We start from the raw sequence: 21,112 nt of genomic DNA on the forward strand, positions 1-21,112 counted from the left end.
GTAGATTTTCCCATCTGTGCGCTAAACTGTAAGATGGGCATTTCCCTTAAAAATGACGCTCACTCATACTTTGTACCTTTTTATGAAACATTACATCACTAGTTACTGTGCAACTGATGTGTACGAGGCCCTACTTTTTTAAAGATGGCTCATTCTCTATTTAATGCCATGAAGAGATTAAGTTATCAGTAGTGACCGATGAAACTACCCCACGCCGTAAGTGCTCTCTGTACATCACCGACCTGTAAATCACGTGCGGCGGTGATGGTGACGGTGTATTTACCAGAAAGTCCCGGAAGAGGCTGCACTTATATTCATGCGCCCGGAGCGCGAGGCGCAGGTGAGGCGGCGCTCGTTCTCAATCTGTAAACAAAGACGAACAACAAAGCAACGTGAACGCGACACACAGGTGACAGATTTCACCGACCGCACGGAAAACTAACCCCGGCTCCAACTTCTACACCGGTCACAACCTTTTGTCGACTCTTGGGGGGCAGAGTTTGAGTCTGGTGCCAGCGTTTTTACACCACAGGAGCCACAGGAAGACGCAGCTGGTACAGTATGTTTTAAAGTTTGTGGCTGTGACTGTGTCTGCTGTTAGAGAAAAACATCCTCTCCGAAAGATAGGCTGTGTTCATTAAATCATTGCTCACTGGCGCTGCATTCCTTTATACAAATTCTGTATCAGATTTAATAGCATGCTAGTGTTGTTGAGTTTAGATGCCTTTACTGTGGCACATGCAGCGCCACTGTTTCCTGTTGGCTTCATTCATTCACTTCCTATCATTATCCAATTTGAATGTCTACACTTGTATGGGTCATGTGTCTGCTTTAGTGTGATAAGTTCAGGAAAATTACAACTCTGTCTCTCCACTCATCTCCTTCTCCATTGTTATTATTTTTTTCCTCTCTCCATTTCCCCTCTGTTTGGACACCGAAACCTGCCAGACGCGGAGGTCAGCATCCTGACACACACACAGCATTGCCCAGAGCTTACACATGTACCAAGGTAGGTCAATCCAATCTGCTGCCTCTGGGGGAAATCAGGTCAATTCACCTTTGAAGTGCTGGTTGCTTTATTCTCGCTGCTGCACAACAGGACCAGTCTTGTCCACAGGATTCCTGCTAAGACGCGTTCAGCTTCAGCGTGCCTTCCTTCAGATTGCTCAACACCAGTCAGATGATGATGATGATGATGACTCTGTGTGCGCGTGTGTGCGTGCACCCACGTATATTTCTGTCTACCTGTGTGTCACTGTGCTTAATTTCAGCATGACTCGCCGCCTTTAAACTATATTTAACAAAGTCACACAGGAGGTAATATTAGACACGTGAAACTGTACTTTTATGCTTATTTTTGCTGCGATGTCCTGTTTCAAGCTAAGTACAACAGAGAAATAATCAACAGAATATAAATATAGCATCTTTCTGAGAATTAGATGATGTCAAGAGCAATTTATTTTTAGTTTGACAGTTTGTCTTTGGAGGAAGCCGCAGACTTGCCAAACACTGGCTTCATTTGCAGCCTCTTATGAGACTTTAAACCTTGGCACAGTCTTGAAAAAGATAAATGATTTCAGGCTGAAGGTATATTTAGTAAACAGAGGACTTGTTATTTAATAGGCTATTATTACTGGTATTATTGACATGTCCACACTGGTGGTAATAAATAGGGAAGACATATCAAACAGTCAAAGGAAAGAAACATTTGTGAAAAGAATCCAGTGGTGCTGAACAAAAATATGCGACAGTATTGAGTGCGAGCTGAATTTTGTACTATGCTTCTTGCTTAAATCGTTGTGTCAGATCAGTGTCTGACATTGAGTCAGTAATCTGCCTACAGGAAGTTTAATCTTGCTCAAACCTAAAGAGCAGCTACACTTTAGTTATGGGTGTGGATGCTTCAGGGAAGCTTTAGTCAGTCAGTTGTTGAGGAGTTATAAACGATACGAGTTGCAGAGTTGAACGCAGCAGTGTGTTAAACAGGAAGAGCATGAAGCTTTTTAGTTTCAAATATATCTGGTGAGGTCTGGCTTCAGGATGTTCTTTTGCAGTGAACAGAAAAATGAATGATAAAAAAAACTTTTACTAGCGTGACTGTAGTTTAGGTTTCCTTCAGGCCTCTCTCTCTTCTCTCTCACACACGCACACACACACACACACACACACATATACACACATGTTGCAATGGTTTGTGACTCCTCTAATTATAGGGTCGGTGTCTCAGGTGCTCTGGGCAGGGGATGCAGAATTATCTCCAGGAGGGACTTTGTGTGTGTGTGTGTGTGTGTGTGTGTGTGTGTGTGTGTGTGTGTGTGTGTGTGTGTGTGCGTGCGTGTGCGTGTAAATGCAGTCATCACAAAGTGAGGCGTGAACATTAGTTACAGGAAATGTTGCCAACCGCTTCAAAACTACTGACACAGGCTGTGTGAGCAGACCTCCAGCATACATGGTGAAGTCAGTGTAGAAAACAAAAAAAATCAAGGGAATTCATTAGCTGCCATGGTTTGCCTGCGGTGGAAATGATCTGTTGTAGCATGAATGACACACTGTGCTGTTGAATATCACATTGGCAAAACAATGTACCACAATATGGTTTTGCATGTAGCATGGTAATGCATTCAGTACATCTGCATTTGCATATTTCCTGAGGAGCCATTATCTAAGTATGCGACCTTTGTTTCTTGCAAACTGCCCCTCCCACAGCAAATGTTGACAAATCGCTTGCCACCTGTGAACGCTGTCAAAAGAGCCACTGTATTCAACACTAATGTGACCATGCAACACTAATATGACCACAGTGGATGATTTTGTTCTTTATTCAATAAAGTGGTGATACAACACAAACCATTATAACTGGATATGTTCATAACCATCTAAACCTGTTAATGCAAACAGTTTGATCCTCACTCACATGTTAAACATTTATGTTTCCATTACACTGTGTACTCTCTTTGTCTATCACCTGCTGAAACTAATGACAGGCACAAGTCCTGAGGCACAGCATGATATCAGCCTTGAGTAAGCTGTTCACTTTTAAGTGGCCATAAAGGAAACACTAATAGAGGACAACAGAAACCACATTACATTGAGGAAGTTAGTGGTGACTCAGTTAACCAGGTGACAAGGAAGTCTACCACATATAAAGATCCTGCCTATAAATAGGTGGGCATGAGGGGGAATTTCCCCTGAGACCAGTAATTTGGACAGTAAGTCAGACTTTCAGACCACCCCCATGTTCACAGCCACTTTGTGGATGCATCACCATTTAAAACTTCCTCCTAACCCAATGATTTCCGCATGAGATTCTCTAAAACACTGCCATCTCCTCTTCCTCTACAGTGGAGTAGCAAAGCCAGCAACCAAAGGTTCAGGCCAGATCGTCATCTTTCACCATGGCGAGCCAGGACCCAGTCAATCCTTCCCACGCTGCGTTTGACCTCTTTATCCAAGCCCAGACCTGTAAGGATGTGCAGCGCTACTTCGCTGAGCTCTGCAAACAGGTAGAGGTTGACCCCAAGGACTTCAGGAGCTTCTACACCAAGCTGAAGGAAAGGCTGAACTACTGGAAGGCCAAAGCCCTGTGGACAAAGCTGGATAAGAGGGCATCTCACCCAGATTACGAGCAAGGAAAAGTCTGTGCCAAAAACAAGGTATTGGCAATCAGTGATACTTTTGCAATGAAATGTCACGCCTGGTGTATAAAATGTTGTTGCTCTTTGTTGTAGTTTGACTTGTGGCATTTGACATTTGACTGCTGTCATTTTGAGAGCACTTCTGTTGAATAATATCTTAGAGGTTCTTATAATTACCATCAGGTTTATGTTATGTTATGTATGCCCTTCAATTCAGTCATTGCAGCCCTCTACCAAGGGGGAGGTGTCTCCTCAACGTTTTTTGTTTTAAACAATAATTTTAAAGATTTTAAAGATTTTTTCACAATGTGTCTCAGAGCCTCAGTTACCTTTGAGTAACAACATAGTTTACATCAAGGGTGTCAAACTGTGTCATGAAGGGCCAAGAGGCTGCAGCTTTTCATTCCACCCAAAAACTCCACCAGGTGATTTCACTGATCACCTCACCTTCAAGCAGAGAGGAGGAACCAATCAGTGAAATCACCTGGTGGAGTTTTTGGTTGGAATGAAAACCTGCAGCCTCTCGGCCCTCCATGTTTGACACCCTTGGTTTGCATAGTTTACATAACATAGTTTACATAGTTTTAGTGTCTCATGATTGTCTAAATGCTGCGTCAGAGGCTTTTCCATCCTGTTAGGAATAAAATCTGGAAGAAGCAAGAAAAAGAAAATGAAGAAGATTCAGTTTAAAAGTGTAAAATTGCCCAGAGTTAATTGAAGTGAGGACTGTTTAGACTTAACTGACCAAAAAAACATGGGATAAACACATTTGATGGTTGAGTCCATTCGGTTCTCATTATCACCTTTCATTATTTGCCTGACTCACTGATAAATTGTGTTTATTCCTTGCTTTTTTTTTGTCAGCTGAGTTTAAACTGTCCTTGTTTCAATCTATCCCTGGCAAGATAGTGTAGTGTACCTTTAAAGGCATAAAAGATGATTGGCACAGAATATTGGGCCTGATATCATTTCTCAAAACCCCATATCTTTCATTCCCTTATAACTGTACTATATAGTGATTAATTTTCACTATATTATGTGGCAGCTGCTAACTAAAGCCCTCCTCCTCAGTGTCTGGTGCTGGGTGCTGGGCCATGCGGGCTGAGGACGGCCATTGAGCTTTCCCTTCTGGGGGCTCAGGTGGTGGTGGTGGAGAAGAGAGAGACCTTCTCCAGGAACAACGTTCTCCACCTGTGGCCCTACACCATCTATGACCTCCGTGGGCTCGGCGCCAAGAAGTTCTACGGCAGATTCTGCACCGGAGCACTCGATCACATCAGTGCGTGATTAGTGATCATCACAGACTAATCTTGCATATCAACCACACCTGTGCTTATTGTAGTTTAGAAATCCTTTTAACTTTCTGTTTGCATGACTGACTGCATACCTGGCGTCTTGGTAATGTCACACACACACACACACACACACACACACACACACACACACACACACACACACACACTTATTCAATGAAATATACATGTGTTTCCAGGCATCCGTCAGCTGCAGTTGATCCTATTAAAAGTGTCATTGCTCCTTGGGGTGGAGGTGCACACCGGAGTGGATTTCCAGGGCTTGATTGAGCCCTCAGGAGACAAAGGTACTTTAACTTTCTAAACAGATGTCACTATTAGCATTCACTTTGCTGGTGATTCAGTTTAAACCATCAATTGGTATATCTTTACTGTGATTTTTATGAACCAGCCATGTTTGTTTATAAACTGTCAGTACGCAAAGCAGTAAAAATTCTAATGAGGTGTGAGACCTCAGGCCATATAAAAGTTTTATCCATTTCCTGACAGGTTGGACGGCCAAGCTGCATCCTGGCTGTCATCCTGCTGCAGCCTTCCAATTTGATGTCTTTATCTCTGCTGGAGGAGGCAGGTTTATCCCTGATGGTGAGATAAACACCCATGAGTTTTCAGTGCACATCAATGCAACACATACCAGGATACGTGATGGTGCAATGAGCAATTTTGCAAGGCTAGGGAGTTACGCAGTCACACAGTGCCAACTTCCTTTCACATCCATGTACAAAGATACAGTATGCAAACTTTCATCAGCCCGGGTTCCTCTTCTCTTCTTTCCCACGCTTGCAGGCTTCAAGCACAAGGAGCTCAGAGGCAAGCTGGCCATTGGCATCACAGCCAACTTCATCAACAGGCACACGGCTGCTGAGGCCCAGGTAGCAGAGATCAGTGGTGTGGCCAGGATCTACAACCAGAAGTTCTTCCAAGACCTGCTCACTGCCACGGGTAGGATTCCCTATGGCATTTATGGTCATGTTCAACTGGATCCAAAGGGAAAGAATGGTTCGGTTTGCAGAGAAATTGCTGCATTGCTTTTTTCAGCATAGTCTTTTAAAATTTGAAGTGAGAGAGGAGGGAATTCGTTTCTTTGGATTAACTTATTTTACACTACTGCTCACACTAAATGAAAACTAAATTATGAAGTAAAATCACTGAAGCACAGCATTTTTTTAATAAGAGCATGGATGTTCTTGTTCTGCCTTTTATTATACCTCTGTTGTGCCTCAGTGCACGCAACCTGCAGGGCATGAAATGAATGTTCACACTTTGCAGGCTGGATACAATGACAGGCATGAAAAGACCAACGAAGCTGTTAATCTTTGTTCCAATCCTCATTCAGTTTCCTGTGACAGTCAGTGGTAACTGTGTTGAAATGCACTCTTCCTCTCTGTTCCGTGTTCAGCCCATTTCCTCTTACATATAATCAAGAAATATAATCATTGTACACTTTAAACAAGCATTGCATTTTCCATTTCAAACAAGCTTTACCGGCTTTGCAAGTGTCATCCTGGTAATTGTGTTTACACTGATCTCACCAATTTGAACTTCTCCTTTCATTTTGTGCTTCTAATGTAAATTGTCTCCTAAGGTAAACGCTCCTCTCCATCCTGCTATGCCCTGCACCCTCCAGTCAAAGCAATAGAAAGCATAAGCCGACAACCTGACAAAGAAATGAATACGATACAAGAGCTTATGCCAAGTAAAAGCAAAAGAATAAAAATGATCTCTTTTCTTTTTCTTGCATGGCTCATAGTCTGTCCTTATATGCCCACCATGCCCTCTCTTCCTCCACTTCCCATTCCAGGTATCGATTTGGAGAATATTGTCTACTATAAAGACGACACGCACTACTTTGTCATGACTGCCAAGAAGAAGAGCCTGCTGAAGAAGGGGGTCATTAAACAGGTGAGGACAACACATCCATTATGAAGGAAAAGTGTGATTTGTATTGGCACCAGCTACGTCTCTGGCCAGCAAACAAAAAAAAAAAACAAAAAACTGGATGGATGAGAGAGCCATGCAGGTTCTCCAGTGTGCAGAGATAAATTGCCATATCATCCTCCAGCACTGAATCACAGCTCTCCTGTCTCCCGTCTGGGTCCTAAGCTGATAGAGTATACAAAGTAAACAGTGTGCCACCAAACATCAGAAAGGCTATCATGAGTCATCAAAAATTTCTCATGACAACAACTCCCCCACTGCCTCTGTATTTACAGGACTACAGTGATGCGGAGGAGCTGCTTGCCCCTGCAAACGTGGACCACGAGGCTCTGTGCTGCTATGCCCGTGAAGCTGCCCACTTCTCCACAGGCGGCCAGCTGCCTGACCTTCAGTTTGCTCAGAACCACGCGGGCCGGCCAGACGTGGCCATGTTTGACTTCACCTGCATGCACCGTGCAGAAAATGCCTCGCTGGTGAAGGAGAGGAAGGGAAAGAAACTATTGATCGGCCTCGTTGGAGACTGTTTGGTGGAGGTAGTGGGCAACATTTTTAGTATGATCTTCAATCACGTGGCGCAGTTTTTCCCTAGTTCATGCATTCTCAGCCCAAAGAGGATCATTCTACTTTTATATTATAGTGCACAGGAAAAGTTGGGTGTCTATCTTTTTACACCTCAGAAGCTTTATTTGCTGAAACATGTCATGGAAGAATACCAAGTCACAATATGAAATGTTTACAGTAATTGTGAGATTGTTTTAATCTCCTTTTATTATATTTCTCTGTTTCCTTGTTTATAGCCATTCTGGCCTCTGGGAACAGGTATAGCCCGTGGGTTCCTGGCTGCTTTTGACGCAGCGTGGATGGTGAGGAGCTGGGGCAAGGGGACCGCACCTCTCAAGGTGCTGTCAGAACGGTAAGACCCAGATTGGCTACATTATATAACTATCATTGGATCCTAAGCACCAAATTCTCTTTCAGCTTATCACAAGAGGTGTTGGATTATTGTCAGATGTTAGAGTTGATGGTACAGCTCATTCCTATTTCTGCACTCCATGCCATAATCCTCAACGGTCCATTTTTTTCATTCAAACAGTTCACTCATAAGTGGAAAAAAGAAACTGTTCCTTCCTTCAATTTGTCAGACATACATTGAACACTCTAAGTGTTTGGGCTGCTGCATGCTGTAACTCCACACTCCTATTACTTTGGGTGTGAAATGACACAGTGACTATGAAGCAGAGCTCCCAAGGAAATTAATTTACAAAAGGATGGCCGTTAAAGTACTTAATATCACACCCTAATCCATCAACAGGCCTCTGTGCCTCTCTCCATCCTAACAGCAGTACATCACATCCTGAGGAAAACCTTATGATGGATTATTGTTTTGATACAAGGCAGCAGCAGTTTTAAAAGGATTTCATCATGACTTGTTGACTTGGCATTAACACATGAGGAAAGTGATGTTTCTCATATCAGTGTTGTTTCTTTCCCCAAAACATGCTCTTAGCTTTCACCCAACATGACTTTGAGCATAAGTGAAACTCTTTGAAACCTGCAGACTGTGGACTTATTTTTATAGCCTGAACGATACTGGATTTTTGGGGCGTATCCCAATATTGATATCTGGGAGCAAAAAACATCCAATAAGGATACATTGGCTGATATTGTTGTTTACATAAAACACGTTTGTAGCAAGCAAACCTTAAATTTGAAATGAAATACACAAAGGATGTCTCCTGCACAGGCAAACTCTTGCTTGGTTTTTTGGATGCCGGTCAAGTACAGAAAAATATTCTCCAGTCCAAAAAACATGTTTTTTTGTTTGTTTGTTTGTTTTTTGTTTATTAACTTGCAAAATAAATAGTATATTGATCAAGCAAGTCTAGAGCTTTGTTTATTTTTTGACTGGAGCATATTTGAAATGAAATAGTTGCAATGAAGTATGTACTGGCGGTTTCATATTTTACAGTTGAACAATAAACTTCTTAAGTTCTTAACACAATCTGCAGCACCATCTGTTCAGCTCTGATACACTGCTCTGCCAACTCAAAGTATTGTGAGTCTGCTGGACAAACTCTTCAGTGAAGTGCCTTATGCTGAAATATGTATTTTTTAAATTTGCATATTGGCCAACATATACACCAGTAGTGAAAATCAACAGTGAACTTTTGACATTAACTTTGTCATTTTAGCTTAAAATCACAAAACTTTATTATTGAATGGCCTCTAAAAGTGTGCAGTCCATTAACACCGTGTCTGCTTGTATTTTTTTTCCTTTTCAAACCCTTTGCTTTTAAGTGTTTGTCTTTACTTAATTTCCCCTTGGGGATCAATAAAGTATTTCTGATTCTGATTTTGATTCTATGTTTTTTCATCTGGGACTTTGCTTGTGTCTAAATTACTCTGAGACAGCATGTGATATATGGGCAGCTAAAAGAGTATAAGTAAACAATGGGCTAATCAGCCTTGAATTATAATACTCCTGCCACAGAGCTTAACGACAGACATGAATAACTTTAATGTTGTTTCTCCGCAGCAATTTTCCAAGTGAACTCAATTCCCTCCTTTATTAAATGCTCTCCCTTCTTAATGAATACACAGAGAAAGCGTCTACCAGCTCTTGTCCCAGACAACCCCAGAAAACACCAGCAAAAACTACGCTGGTTACAGCATAGACCCGTCAACACGGTACCAGCACATCAACTTCTCCTCCATAAAGGCCAATCAGGTCAGGACTGTCTCTTATTCTCTATCTACTCACCTGAGATTTGAATGAGAGTGGCCACTCAGTTATGCAGATTACAATCTAGTACATAAAGTCACATAAAAATGAGGCATTAATAAAATATTTTATTAAACTATTAACCAAGGAAATACACGTTGTCCCGAAAAACTCTATCCCATTATTGTCCCACGGCTATATTCAGAGCCAAGAAGCTGCTAATTGTAATGGGCTGTGGACCAGGCCAGGGATTTGATTTCCATGCTAGGTGACAGTTTATTGATTTTTAGGCTTTGGAGGGTTAAGAGAAAAAAACAAAAAAAAAACCATATTGATTGTACAGCTTTAAACCACATCTTTTCTATCCGATTTACTATGCCTGCTGTGTTTTTATCTCATTGATAGTACGAGTTATGTCCTGGTTTATGATCTTTTTTACACTGTTGCCTCTGAATGTATTGATTCATCGGTGGATCTCTTCATTTAGGTGCAGCACCTGTATGTTGTTGACGACTCCAAGTCCAATCCATCGAGCAAGAAACAGAAGAATGGGTGGTCGCACATGCGCCAAGGTCAGCTGCTCTTCATCTTATGAGCATTTAGGTTGTGTCGTTCTCTGTATGTACAACTGCACTGCTACAGTAAAATGAAAGTGATACTTTTAGGTACGTAACAGCCTGAATTTATACAAGACAACACAAAAATATTCACTCACAACAAATTCATATAGAGTCGATGAAAGTTATGCAGTTTTTTTTCCCCTGTGACACCACCAGAAGCTTGCAAGGCGTCATCTTAACAGTTGTCTGTGGTTTCCCTCACAGATTCAGTTGGTGGGTTTGACGAGTTGATAAAATGGTGCCAGAAACACACAGCTGGTTATGAGAACGTCAATGTAAAAGATCTGACTCAGTCGTGGAGGTCCGGACTCGCTCTCTGCGCTCTAATCCACCACTTCAGACCTCAGCTCATGTGAGTCAGCCCCTGGGCCTGTGCTTAGCTTGCCTTTCATCTAATGCAAACAGTTAGAGCGCCAGCACAGCAGCGATAAACACCACTAATGAAGCACTGCGGGCTGCCGTGTGATGAGGCAGGAGAACAGGTTTAATAGTGTTCCCTTGGCCCACTTCTTACTTCAGATGTTAACATTTCACTCACCGTGCTTAAAGAAAACCAACGGCTGACCAATGAGTTAAAGCTGCACTGAGCCGTTTTCTGACCACTAGAGGGCGTCGAGAGCACAAACGGAAATACTCAAAGACGCTCCGCCTTCCCCCCGCCTACGCCTGTCACCTAAATACACCACAAATTAAAATATATGTCCAGTAGTTCTCCGGTCAAAATATTCGCCATCACAATTTTTTTATTAATTGTAGCGTAGATCCAGGTGGAAGGAGAGACGCAGGTAAGGAGGAGCTTATCCTCGGGCCAGTGCAGAAATTTAGAAAATTCAAACCAGGCCCTAACAACAGGCTGGCTCTAAATTGTGTGATGGAAAGAGACCTAAAATGACAACTCTCATATTGTAAGGTACCATTTTACTGCAGCAAAATGCACATAATATTGCTTAATATAGCATTAGAGCATAAAAATCTGTAAAATGGGGATGAACAATAAAGTGAAATGTTATTGAAATTGCAGTATGGCCAAGTGCAATATCCAAACCACAGGAACTGCAATTTTTTGCTAAAAGTAAAATGTGTGACAAAACATCATTATAAATGTATTGTGGTGCTACAAATCGTACTCTCAGAACATAAGAAAACATGTTTGTTTGGTACAGATGCTAGCAAAAATCTGTAATTTTAGCTTTTTTTTTAATGAAAATGAAAATTATGAGTCAAAAATTATCATTCCCACTAAAATTGTCCAACATATTGCAATTACATCTGTAAAAATAGCAAGTTGTTTTGTTTTGTTTTTAGTGACATGTCTACCCTGGATGAGTCCAATGCTGTTCACAACAACCAGCTGGCCTTCAGCATCCTGGAGAGGGAGCTGGGCATCTCCCCTATTATGTCTGCCAGCGACATGGCCAGCAGTGGTCAGATAGACAAGTTGTCCATGGTCCTGTATCTGACCCAGATCCAAGACGCCTTCGCTGCACCGGCTAAAGGTAAATTTATGCCTAGTGTATAATTTTGCATCAGATTATGAGTGGATTTTCAGCCAAATCTTTTATCCAGTGTGTCAAATTGTGTGTGTCACCCAGGCTAAAAGTCAAATGCAGTGCCACTCTGTGATATAGCATGGTTAGTATTTTCCTTTAAAATACAATAATAGATTGTAGCAAAAGAATTAGTTTTTAAAGGTATTCATCTTCTGATATATTTCTGAGGATAGTTTTGAGAGACAGCAGTATAGTCTTACATAACTCGGTTGCTTAGACACTGCACAGCATTAGCATCACCTAAAAGGGTCAGGTGCATTTGTCCTCCCACTGAAATGTGTTCAGTGTTGATATGCGATCAAATCGGCACTGTCTCTTTAAGAGCATGTTACCCAGAATTCCCATGGTTTGAGTGGCTAGTGCTGTGCCGAGAGCAGCCAGCCCCTGTTGGTCGTGGTTCTCTCCTGCACTAAGCCAAGCAGCAGACAGAGCAAACAGCCACGGTGAGGACCTGGCTTATCCGGGTCTGGTGGGACTCGCCTCTGCTAATGGGGATCTACTATTCCTCCACCGAAGGAGGATTTTCTCCCGGCTGTTTTTAGCGGAGATATTTCTGTAGTCTTGCAGATCTTCGTGGCACGGGGAGTTTTTGCAATGTAGATGTGAGTCCAGCATTTGGAGGTGCTACATAAGCTGAAGTGGGTGTGACATGCGCTCTCCTCGTCTGTGATGCTGTGCTGCTCGGCTCTGCCTGGGATCCGCTGACTGATGCGCAGGCAGGAGGGAGCTGTCAGTCTCCTGTAACCTTATCTGAGTGGTGAAAGAGCGGGAGTGGTGGAGCTCTAGACTTTTCATGGAGACTGACAAGTGAAAAATTAATTTGCAGCCGACGAGGACCTATAGTAAACGTGAGGCAAGTAAGATTATTAAGGTTTCTGGTGACAGGGTACACCACCAAATACAGCACACTTTGATGATGTAAAAAAAAAAAAACAGGCTGTAAAATGGGAATATTTCCTGCCTAAGCCATCTATTTTGTGTGCACACAGCGCTAAGGGGATACGCAAATGTCATGTTAACTGGCATGTGTAGTGGCAAAGGGGGGAACTGAATTTGGAGTGTGTGTGTGTGTGTGTGTGTGTGTCTTCTGCGGGCTACAGAACCCACAGGCCTCCTGGTGTCGCCTAAGCCCCTGTCTTTTGCCCGGACACAGTCAGCTGTCTTCTTCCTCAACAAGCTGAAGCACAATTCCCTGCAGAGACGCAAGGTGAGCTCACCGCGACTGGACTACACTGTTTACACAGCAACGGGAAATGCTTGATAAAGCTATTTTGAAACACATCAGCGTGTTGACACGAGTCAAGATTAGCCTCTCCTTCCTCAAGTTCATGTTTAGGTCTTCAGTCAGTGAATCATGTGACACCAGGGAAAGTAAAATCTCTTGTTGTCTGATATTCTGTTTAGTGAGGTGAACGTTATTATTTCACACAGACGTGGCCTCTAGTTGTGCCTTAAAGTTGCATAATCGTGTTTGTATATGTCAGTGTTCTTTACGTAATTATACGCATAAGCAATCATAAGCAGGCCAAGCGACAGAATTTGTTATTTTTTATATTTTCTGCACAGGAAAAGCTGGCCGCTCAGAGACAAACAACAAAAGAAAGACAGATGAGGATGGGTGATGAGGACAGCGTGAGTTCGAGTTCGACTGATTCTAATCTACTCAACTCTTTCTTGGAAATATGAAGCTAATGAACCTGATATTGTGATACAAAACTACACCATTAGAGGAAATAAACCAATTCCATGGCCAAACAATGTTGCTGTTACTGCAAAATTTACTCTGCTTTTCCCTTGTTTTTCCTCAGCCGATAGCGCCCCTTGTGGCCCCTGAGCTGAGCCCTACGTCCGGTCCTAAGGCAGACTCTGACGTTGGCATGGCCGTGTCGACAGGGAACAGTGAGGAGTGTTACTTCTGTGGCCAGAGGGTCTATGTGCTGGAGCGCATCAGCGCCGAGGGCAAATTCTTCCACCGGAGCTGCTTCACCTGCCATCAGTGCGGCATCACACTCAGACTGGGGGGATACACCTTCAACCAGACCACAGGTGAGGGCCATCTGTGCCACTCTTTTGTCAGAAAATAGCAAGAACACTGTCATATGTTTACAGAAATTAATGTTACAGAATGTTGCAAGTATTATCTCTACCTATCTGTGCAGCTTCTGTCAGTTTTGTCCTTTTTCTTTCAGCAGTCTGTTGTTTGCTTGCATAGAAATCTTAGGTAGTACCTTGTGTTTCTGTTTTCAACAGCTGTTGTACCTGTGGTGTAATGTATTCTCAAAGGCCAGGGCACATTTTTTCCTGGGATAAATAGAGCTCTGGTTAATTTATTTATTAGTGTCATGAATAATTTGCAGTAAGACCATTTTTAAAGGGCTTTGTAGTTTAAACAATGAAAGAAAAAATTATGAGGAAAAAATACAAGTGAGGAAAAAATACAAAGGGTATTTCTGCTGTCCCATGACAATTTTCACTTGTCCTAAACTTTCATTTCCTTTTATTGTTTTCTCTGTGATGTTTCCTCAGGGAGGTTCTACTGTGAGCAGCACTCGGAAGATCTGGAGCTGGAGAGCGGGGCTGAAATATCCGTTTGTAAGGTGGGTCACTGAGCAGATGTAAACCATTCTGCTACCTGCTGTTGATGACTCAAGGCTCCGTGTGTGTTGACAGCTGAATACTTGTGTTCATAATGCAGTGTTACACAATCTTCTGTTGCATGAGGTATCACCCTGCTGGTGCCTGGGCCAACGTTGTGTTCCTGCAAGGCTGACTTGCCCGCAGCAATTAAGCACAACTACTGAGATTCATTGTGTACGTGGTCTGTGGACCAATTTGTATCCACTGAAAAGAGGTTTTTTATTTCTCATATTTTTTTTGTCTTTTTAGGACAACAGAACTAATCACAAAGGGTCAAATGAAGATAACGGACTTTCTAGTGATGGTCATACACCGTCTCCCTCAGAGAGCGAGGACGAGTACACTTTGGATGGTACACACAAACAGCCACATCAACCTGAAGGAGAAGAAGATCACCATAGGCTTGAATCCAAAGAAGAATCCTATGAGTCGCATCCATCAGATATTACAGATCCTGCGTCTGAACTTGTAGCGCCTACTGAAGAGGAGACAGGAGAAGATCCTCCCTCAGAGTCCGTGTCCCACCCTGTGCCAAAGCCCCGCCTCTCCCGACAGACCACACCCAGTCCTCAACCCTCTCCTCCTGTACCCAAACCGCGCAGCATCCACCTTGTTAACCCCTCACCTCCTGAGAAGCATTCACCTCTGAGCCCTGGGCAAAAGAGTGGAAACCTCAAAGGAGCGTCAGACTCCCGTCCTAAGCAGTCACTGCGTAAGCTTCAGCTAACAGATGAGGAGAAAAGCCAACTCGTCAACCTCCAGAGCCTCAGCCTAGACTCTGACTCTGAAACCCCCGGGGGATCCTCCTCCTGCTCGTCTTCCTCAGCCACAGCAGGGGGGCCAAGCCCTCCAAAACCAGCAGGCCAAGACGGGCAGGAAGAAGAAGGCTACTGGAGCGGGAGTACAGCGGGACACGTCCGGGAGAAGAGGAACCGACGATGCTTCAGGAGGAAAGAGGAGCCGGGTGGGCAGACCAGGGTTCGGTCCAAGTTTTCACCCTGGAATCTGTCTTCCCCAAGGCTCAGCAGAGACCACCGACTCAGTGTCCTCAATAATCACCCGGGGAGGGTGGGTAAGTTGAAGCCCCTCTTCCTCTTTTATCTTGGATGAAAAGTGACACGATGGGAGCAGGCAGACTGTTGAAAGGATATGTTCTTGTTGGATGCTGTGTAAAACTTGCATTCTCACCATTTTTAAAAACATCTTGTCTCACCTAGAAACAACATTCAGGCATGCTCACAGCACCTTAGAGGATGGTGTGGATGGAGACGACGATGATGACGACGATGATGAGATGTTCGGACGAGACGACATTGATTTATTTGATGAGAAAGTGAGGAGAGAAATGGTGCTTGTGTTTTCATTTGCCATTATAAAGTTCTAAGGCTGTGTTTTACCAAAAATACATCCACAGTAAAGACTCTGCCTCCAGTTTCAGACGGTGCCCTCTGACCCTGTTGAGGCGGAAAAGTTGGAGTTGATGAAAATGAGGACACTGGAGCGGCGAGCCAAGATGAGCGAACTGCAGCGCTTCCGCAAAGCCCAGGTCAGCATCCTTTTCTCAGTGCTGCAAAACTCATGCAGGCCTTGTTTTTCTAGTAGTTTCTCTAAATTCACCCAAAGCTCATTATGAATGTAGGTGCCTCCAGGCTAAAGAACCCTGTTTCATGTCAGTTTAAGGTTCTCAGCTATGTCTGCAAAGTAGAACTAAGTTATATATTGATTTGTAGACTAGATATTATCTGGGATTTATCTGGAAATATCATGATATGGCAAAAGTTGTTTTGTTTTTGTTTTTTGTTGTAAAGGTTGTACAGATTACAGTAAAGGGATTCAATTTTCTAAACTCATTAGGCTTTTCTAGGTGTTTTATTATTTGCCTCTACCTGCTTGGTCGTCATATCCACATTACAACGGATTGTTTATCAAAAATCTTTTAGGTAAATATTTCATGAAATCACCAATAGCCATACCAACAATATCAATATCAAGACATTCAGTTAAAGATATGATACATGATTTTCTCCATATCAGCCATCCCTAGTCCAACGTTACCTGTTGCCCTGTCCTCTGATCTCAGATAAGCTGTGTTTGATGTTGGATATATTCATCAAACTGTTTCCTAAATTAGCATACTGACTAATCCTTTTTGCTGGCATCCACAGTCTATCCAGAGGAGACTGGAGGAGATTGAGGTGACCTTCAAGGAGCTGGAGGATAAAGGTGTGGTGTTGGAGCAAGCTCTCAGAGGAGAGGCAGGTAAGAACCCAAAGTAGGCTTTTGCTCCTTGAGGATCAATTTGAGCTTGAACGATCTGAACAAACAACTTTAGGTGGCTTAATGACTTTACAAAAATGCTAAATACATGTTTGTATAATGCCAGTGTTAAAGACGAAAAAAATGAATTTTATTGAACTGCTGAATGAAACAGAAATCCCTGAGAAACTTTAGTGTGTATTAGCTTGAGGGCTCCTAATTCATCTTCGGACAGACACATTCACTTACACACACACACACACACACACACACACACACATTTTGCTCCCCATCTCTGTCTGGGGAGATTCCGTTCCCTGAATCCCCTATCCCTCTCGCTCTCTCTCTGTTTTACTTTACACACACACACTCTCACATCCAAACACGCTGTGTTTGTCCTCCCCCAGGCAGCGGAGGTTCTCCTGAGATGATCGAGCATTGGATCCAACTCGTCCACCAGAAGAACGCTTTGGTTTCTGAGGAGTCAGACCTCATGGTCGCGTAAGTTTACACCTTTTTTATGGGTGGGGTGGCTGGCACACAAACAAAAACAGAGAAACAGTGCACAGCTGTGAAGTCACACGGGGAGCACAACACAGTTTTTGTGCAGAGTGAAAATGACACAGTAGCCAGGCAGCCCAGAACAGAAGACCTCCCACTCATAACACTGCAGTTACTGTTTCGTCTCACCATGGCAGCAGCTGATCCTCTTTACGCTCAGACTCTTATATCTGTCATATTGCCTTGTGATGACCTGCAGCTACAACAGGATGATTTTTTTTTTATTATTATTTTTTTGCTTTGATTGCTCTTAGAGACTCAATGAGGTGCTCACGGAGATTGAAATTCTGATTGAAATGCTGGTTTATTGCTAGTCTGTCCTGATGTGAATCAGTTGCTGATTGTTTTTTTGAAACCTCTCAGGTCTCGGCAGCTGGAGCTTGAAGACAAGCAAAGCATGCTGGAAATGGAGCTCAGGAGACATATGGAACTGAGTGGTGTGTACACTGATTTATTGCATTCGTGTGCATGCTCATGCATGCATTTGCATACTCAATCTTTGGGATTCTTGACGTTTGGAAGGTACAGAACGAAGGAGCAGGCCTCTGATGAGCATGCTTTAAGAGGTTTATTGATTGTAATGCATCAAGAGAGGGAACAACTTTGTTTTGTCAGCTTTGTTGCCCGGCCAAGGCCAGTCAGCCTATTATGGAATGTACAGTGAACAAAGGTTGCTTTAGTTTTCTATGTCCCAGTAATGCCACATCCTGTATACAATTGATGTATTACAAGCTGTAAGATTAGAGCTACAGAGGCATATAATATACATCAAATGGCTGTTGCCCTGCACCCTTTTCTGATTTCCTGACATTCTTAATTTTTTATAATCCCTCAGGTTATCTAAAAGATTTAGACCTTTCCCCTCCCTTAGGTGAGCTGGGAGAGTGTTGGCTTATCTGGTAAAATTTTCCAACACTTGTGGTACCAAACATGTATGTCAGTATTTTAGGTTTGTCTTTGTTGGATTTGCTATGAAGTGTTGGTAATTTCATTTCAAGTTTCAAGTGTTTATGTTTGTCTCTTTGCCACAGAGAAGACAACAGAGCAGCAGGAAGAGGAGGATCGAGTCCTTCAACAAATGATCGAGGTGGTGGACATGAGGGATTCCCTGGTGGCGTTTCTGGAGGAGAAGAGGCTGAAGGAGATGAGCGAGGAGCAGGAAGCCTTCTCCATCATGGAGGCTAAGAGGCACTCCAAGGCAGGAGCTCAGGTTCACTGGGCGTAAGGCTTTCACAGACAGACGCATACATGAACCTGCATTTAGACACTGTGCTCACATCTAGCGCGTGTGAGACTTGCTGCTTTCAGACTTGGAACCTGAAATTTTGCAAAGCCAAAGATGATACACGGCATCATTGTGGAGGGCATCCCACCATCAGCGCTCCCTAAGCGCATGGGATAAAGTGCTTCAAGGCGTGAGAGCCAGTGTTTGAATGAGAATCAGTTGTGGTCCGCCCCCTAGAGGGAGACATAAGCCTGGGGATCTCAGACTTTGAGTTGATGCGTCCAAATGACTCTCCAGCTAAGCCCTTCCTGCCATGGTAGTGTGGATTTCCAGCAACAGCCCACATACGGAAAAGACTCCCGCTGTTTGCTGCACTACCAAACACCCACTGCACAACAGCTAATCATTAAAGGCCGGGGACTTGGCCTGGTTTAGTCTCAGTAACATATGACTCAAGTGCAAAGTCGAGACACAGCTGAATAAAACTGAGGCGGTGAAACCCACTGTGGAACTGCAGAAGGTGGCTTTTTTTTTGCCTCAGAGATGTAGGTTGAAAACACAGGATGGGAGGCGTTTCTGAAAATAGTTCTGACGTTCATGTTGATTTCACTTGTGCCACCATGACTAAGTGCTACCGTTCACAAAAAAAAAAAAAAAAAACATAATGTACATATCACAATTCTATGTTTGGTATTTGTATACTGCATAAATTCTAGAAATTATTTGGTGTTAAAAGAAAATATAAGAGGTGATTAAAGTATATAAGATTAGTCAAATTCAAATTATCAGTATTTATGATTTTTTATTTTTAGTATTATTCATTCTGTCATTATATTAACTCTTCCTACCATTCACCATGTGCTTTTTGCATTGCATGTTTGACGGTTGATCTCAGGAGTTGATGGTTCAGTCCTCTAAGAGCAGAGTTAGGATTTTCACTGATGGCCTTTGGTAGTGTGCTGTCAGGTGTGCTACAGGAGCACAGGGGGTTTCTGGGTAGTTGAAAAATAAACTTAAGGGATGAGTTCATTTATATGTAAAAGCCAGCATCTATCATCTACAGATTTGCCTCTCCATGTCTTAGCAATATAGGCAGTCCAAGATAAAGACGACCAATTTTAGTGAGAGCAAGCCTCATATATTCTTTGTTCTAATGCTGCCATTTTGTCGCACCCAGACAGCACATCACGTTATATCAAATAAAGATCATGCACTTTGATGATTTTTTTTTTTTCTTTTTTTGGATATCGAAATACATCAAGGTCTTCACTGGAATACCAAATTTGCAACTTTGCATTTTCTTCTTGGGTGTTTACTTGCTGCTTTTGTATTTGAAAGCAGTTGTCACACATCTGTGGTTTTTTTATGTCATTTGACACACTGCCATAACCTTGAGCCATGTTATGTAACGGTTATCTTTTCCCCTGCAATTCATAGTAGTGACCTCTAGGCTGCATACTTTCCCTCTGGATCGTGCAGTGAAGTTGGTTAGACTCAGTAAGAGATTGTGGAGTGCACTGGAAAAATGCCTTCAAACATCACTTGGCCAATGTTTCAACATAGAACCTGTATTAATATGCATGCATATACATTTATGATCAATTATTAAAAAGACATTGGACATCCACCATCTTCACTTTATATCCTTCAAAAGGAGTTGGGGGTTGTCATTATTTGAAGCCAAACTACTGATTTTGACTAGTTTGAAGATATTAAAATAACACCTTACCTTAGAGAATCAGATACTACTTAGCAACATAACTACTATTAATAATAATAATAATACATTTTATTTATATAGCGCATTATTTTAAAACAATAAAAAATGTATCCTCTGTTGCAAATGGAATACTTAAAACATTTAATGTGACTGTGTCTAGAGGAGCTAAATAAGACCAGGCACATGGAGAGCGGCAGCCTCTGATTTACTCGCTCCATCAGGACAGGTTGTGAGACGTCTTATCTACTGTGGCCGCAGCTGCTGAATCCAACTTGGCTGTAGCTGAGAAAAGAAAATCAATAACTGTACTACACTGTCAAGGCACATATCCACATTTTAGGGAAAACATACATCAGCAGTTGACAGCATAACTAATTTAAGACAGATCCTTTTAGAGTTTGATTCCTCAAAATTTTGCACATTAGAACTTTTTCCTCTATATATAGAAAACAGTGTTTATAACAGTCCTTCAGTAAGGTTGCATATGGGAGCACCAACAAGCAGCCAAATAGAAAACAAGTGTCTGGTTATTGTTTTAACCCCCGTTTTGCAAATGCACTTTTGCTGACTAACTGTAAATATTTATCAGACCTTTTGATCTCATGGAGGAAGCCTGTGGAGCCCGAGCGCTATTTCTGGGTATTCAAATCTGGAGTGTAAAGGCGAATAATTACATAATTGTTGCAGGACTGCCCACCTGCCTCTGAATATATTCATGGTATAATAATCTAGTTTTCACAAAGGAAAAGACAAAACAAAACAAAAAAAAAAAAGGTTTGCCGGTCTTTTTGGTCCACAGTTAATTGCTTTGTATGACAACTGTTTTGTTTAGGTGCCTCATCGGTCATTAATTTCATGCCGGCACCAAAGTAATTTTAACCTCAGCAACAATTTTTGGCAACAATTAAAACAACTTACATAATAACACTTTATTT

At 42.5% G+C, this 21,112-nt stretch overlaps 1 protein-coding gene across 3 annotated transcripts; it reads left to right on the forward strand.

The window, feature by feature from the left end:
- Positions 1-315: 315 nt before the first annotated feature.
- mical1 (microtubule associated monooxygenase, calponin and LIM domain containing 1) lies at positions 316-19,676 on the forward strand. 3 transcript variants are annotated; one of them, XM_030055578.1, is made up of 25 exons: positions 316-559; positions 949-1,009; positions 3,343-3,653; positions 4,707-4,914; positions 5,128-5,235; positions 5,438-5,533; positions 5,735-5,890; positions 6,750-6,850; positions 7,162-7,419; positions 7,684-7,799; positions 9,488-9,614; positions 10,096-10,180; positions 10,433-10,580; positions 11,534-11,724; positions 12,879-12,985; positions 13,345-13,410; positions 13,587-13,824; positions 14,305-14,375; positions 14,665-15,487; positions 15,633-15,748; positions 15,848-15,961; positions 16,581-16,674; positions 17,079-17,172; positions 17,596-17,669; positions 18,264-18,457. In XM_030055578.1, the coding sequence occupies exons 3-25, from the start codon at positions 3,396-3,398 to the stop codon at positions 18,455-18,457; spliced, it is 3,843 nt and encodes a 1,280-aa protein (XP_029911438.1). In that variant the 5' UTR covers positions 316-559; positions 949-1,009; positions 3,343-3,395. The 3 variants fall into 3 exon arrangements, with proteins under 3 accessions (XP_029911438.1, XP_029911437.1, XP_029911439.1); XM_030055577.1 differs by having other exon boundaries at positions 316-554; XM_030055579.1 differs by lacking the exons at positions 316-559; positions 949-1,009 and having other exon boundaries at positions 3,396-3,653; positions 18,264-19,676.
- The last annotated feature ends 1,436 nt before the right edge of the window (positions 19,677-21,112 follow it).

The sequence above is a fragment of the Myripristis murdjan genome, chromosome 7 (genome assembly GCF_902150065.1).
Source record: "Myripristis murdjan chromosome 7, fMyrMur1.1, whole genome shotgun sequence".
NCBI classification, from domain to species: Eukaryota; Metazoa; Chordata; class Actinopteri; order Holocentriformes; family Holocentridae; genus Myripristis; species Myripristis murdjan.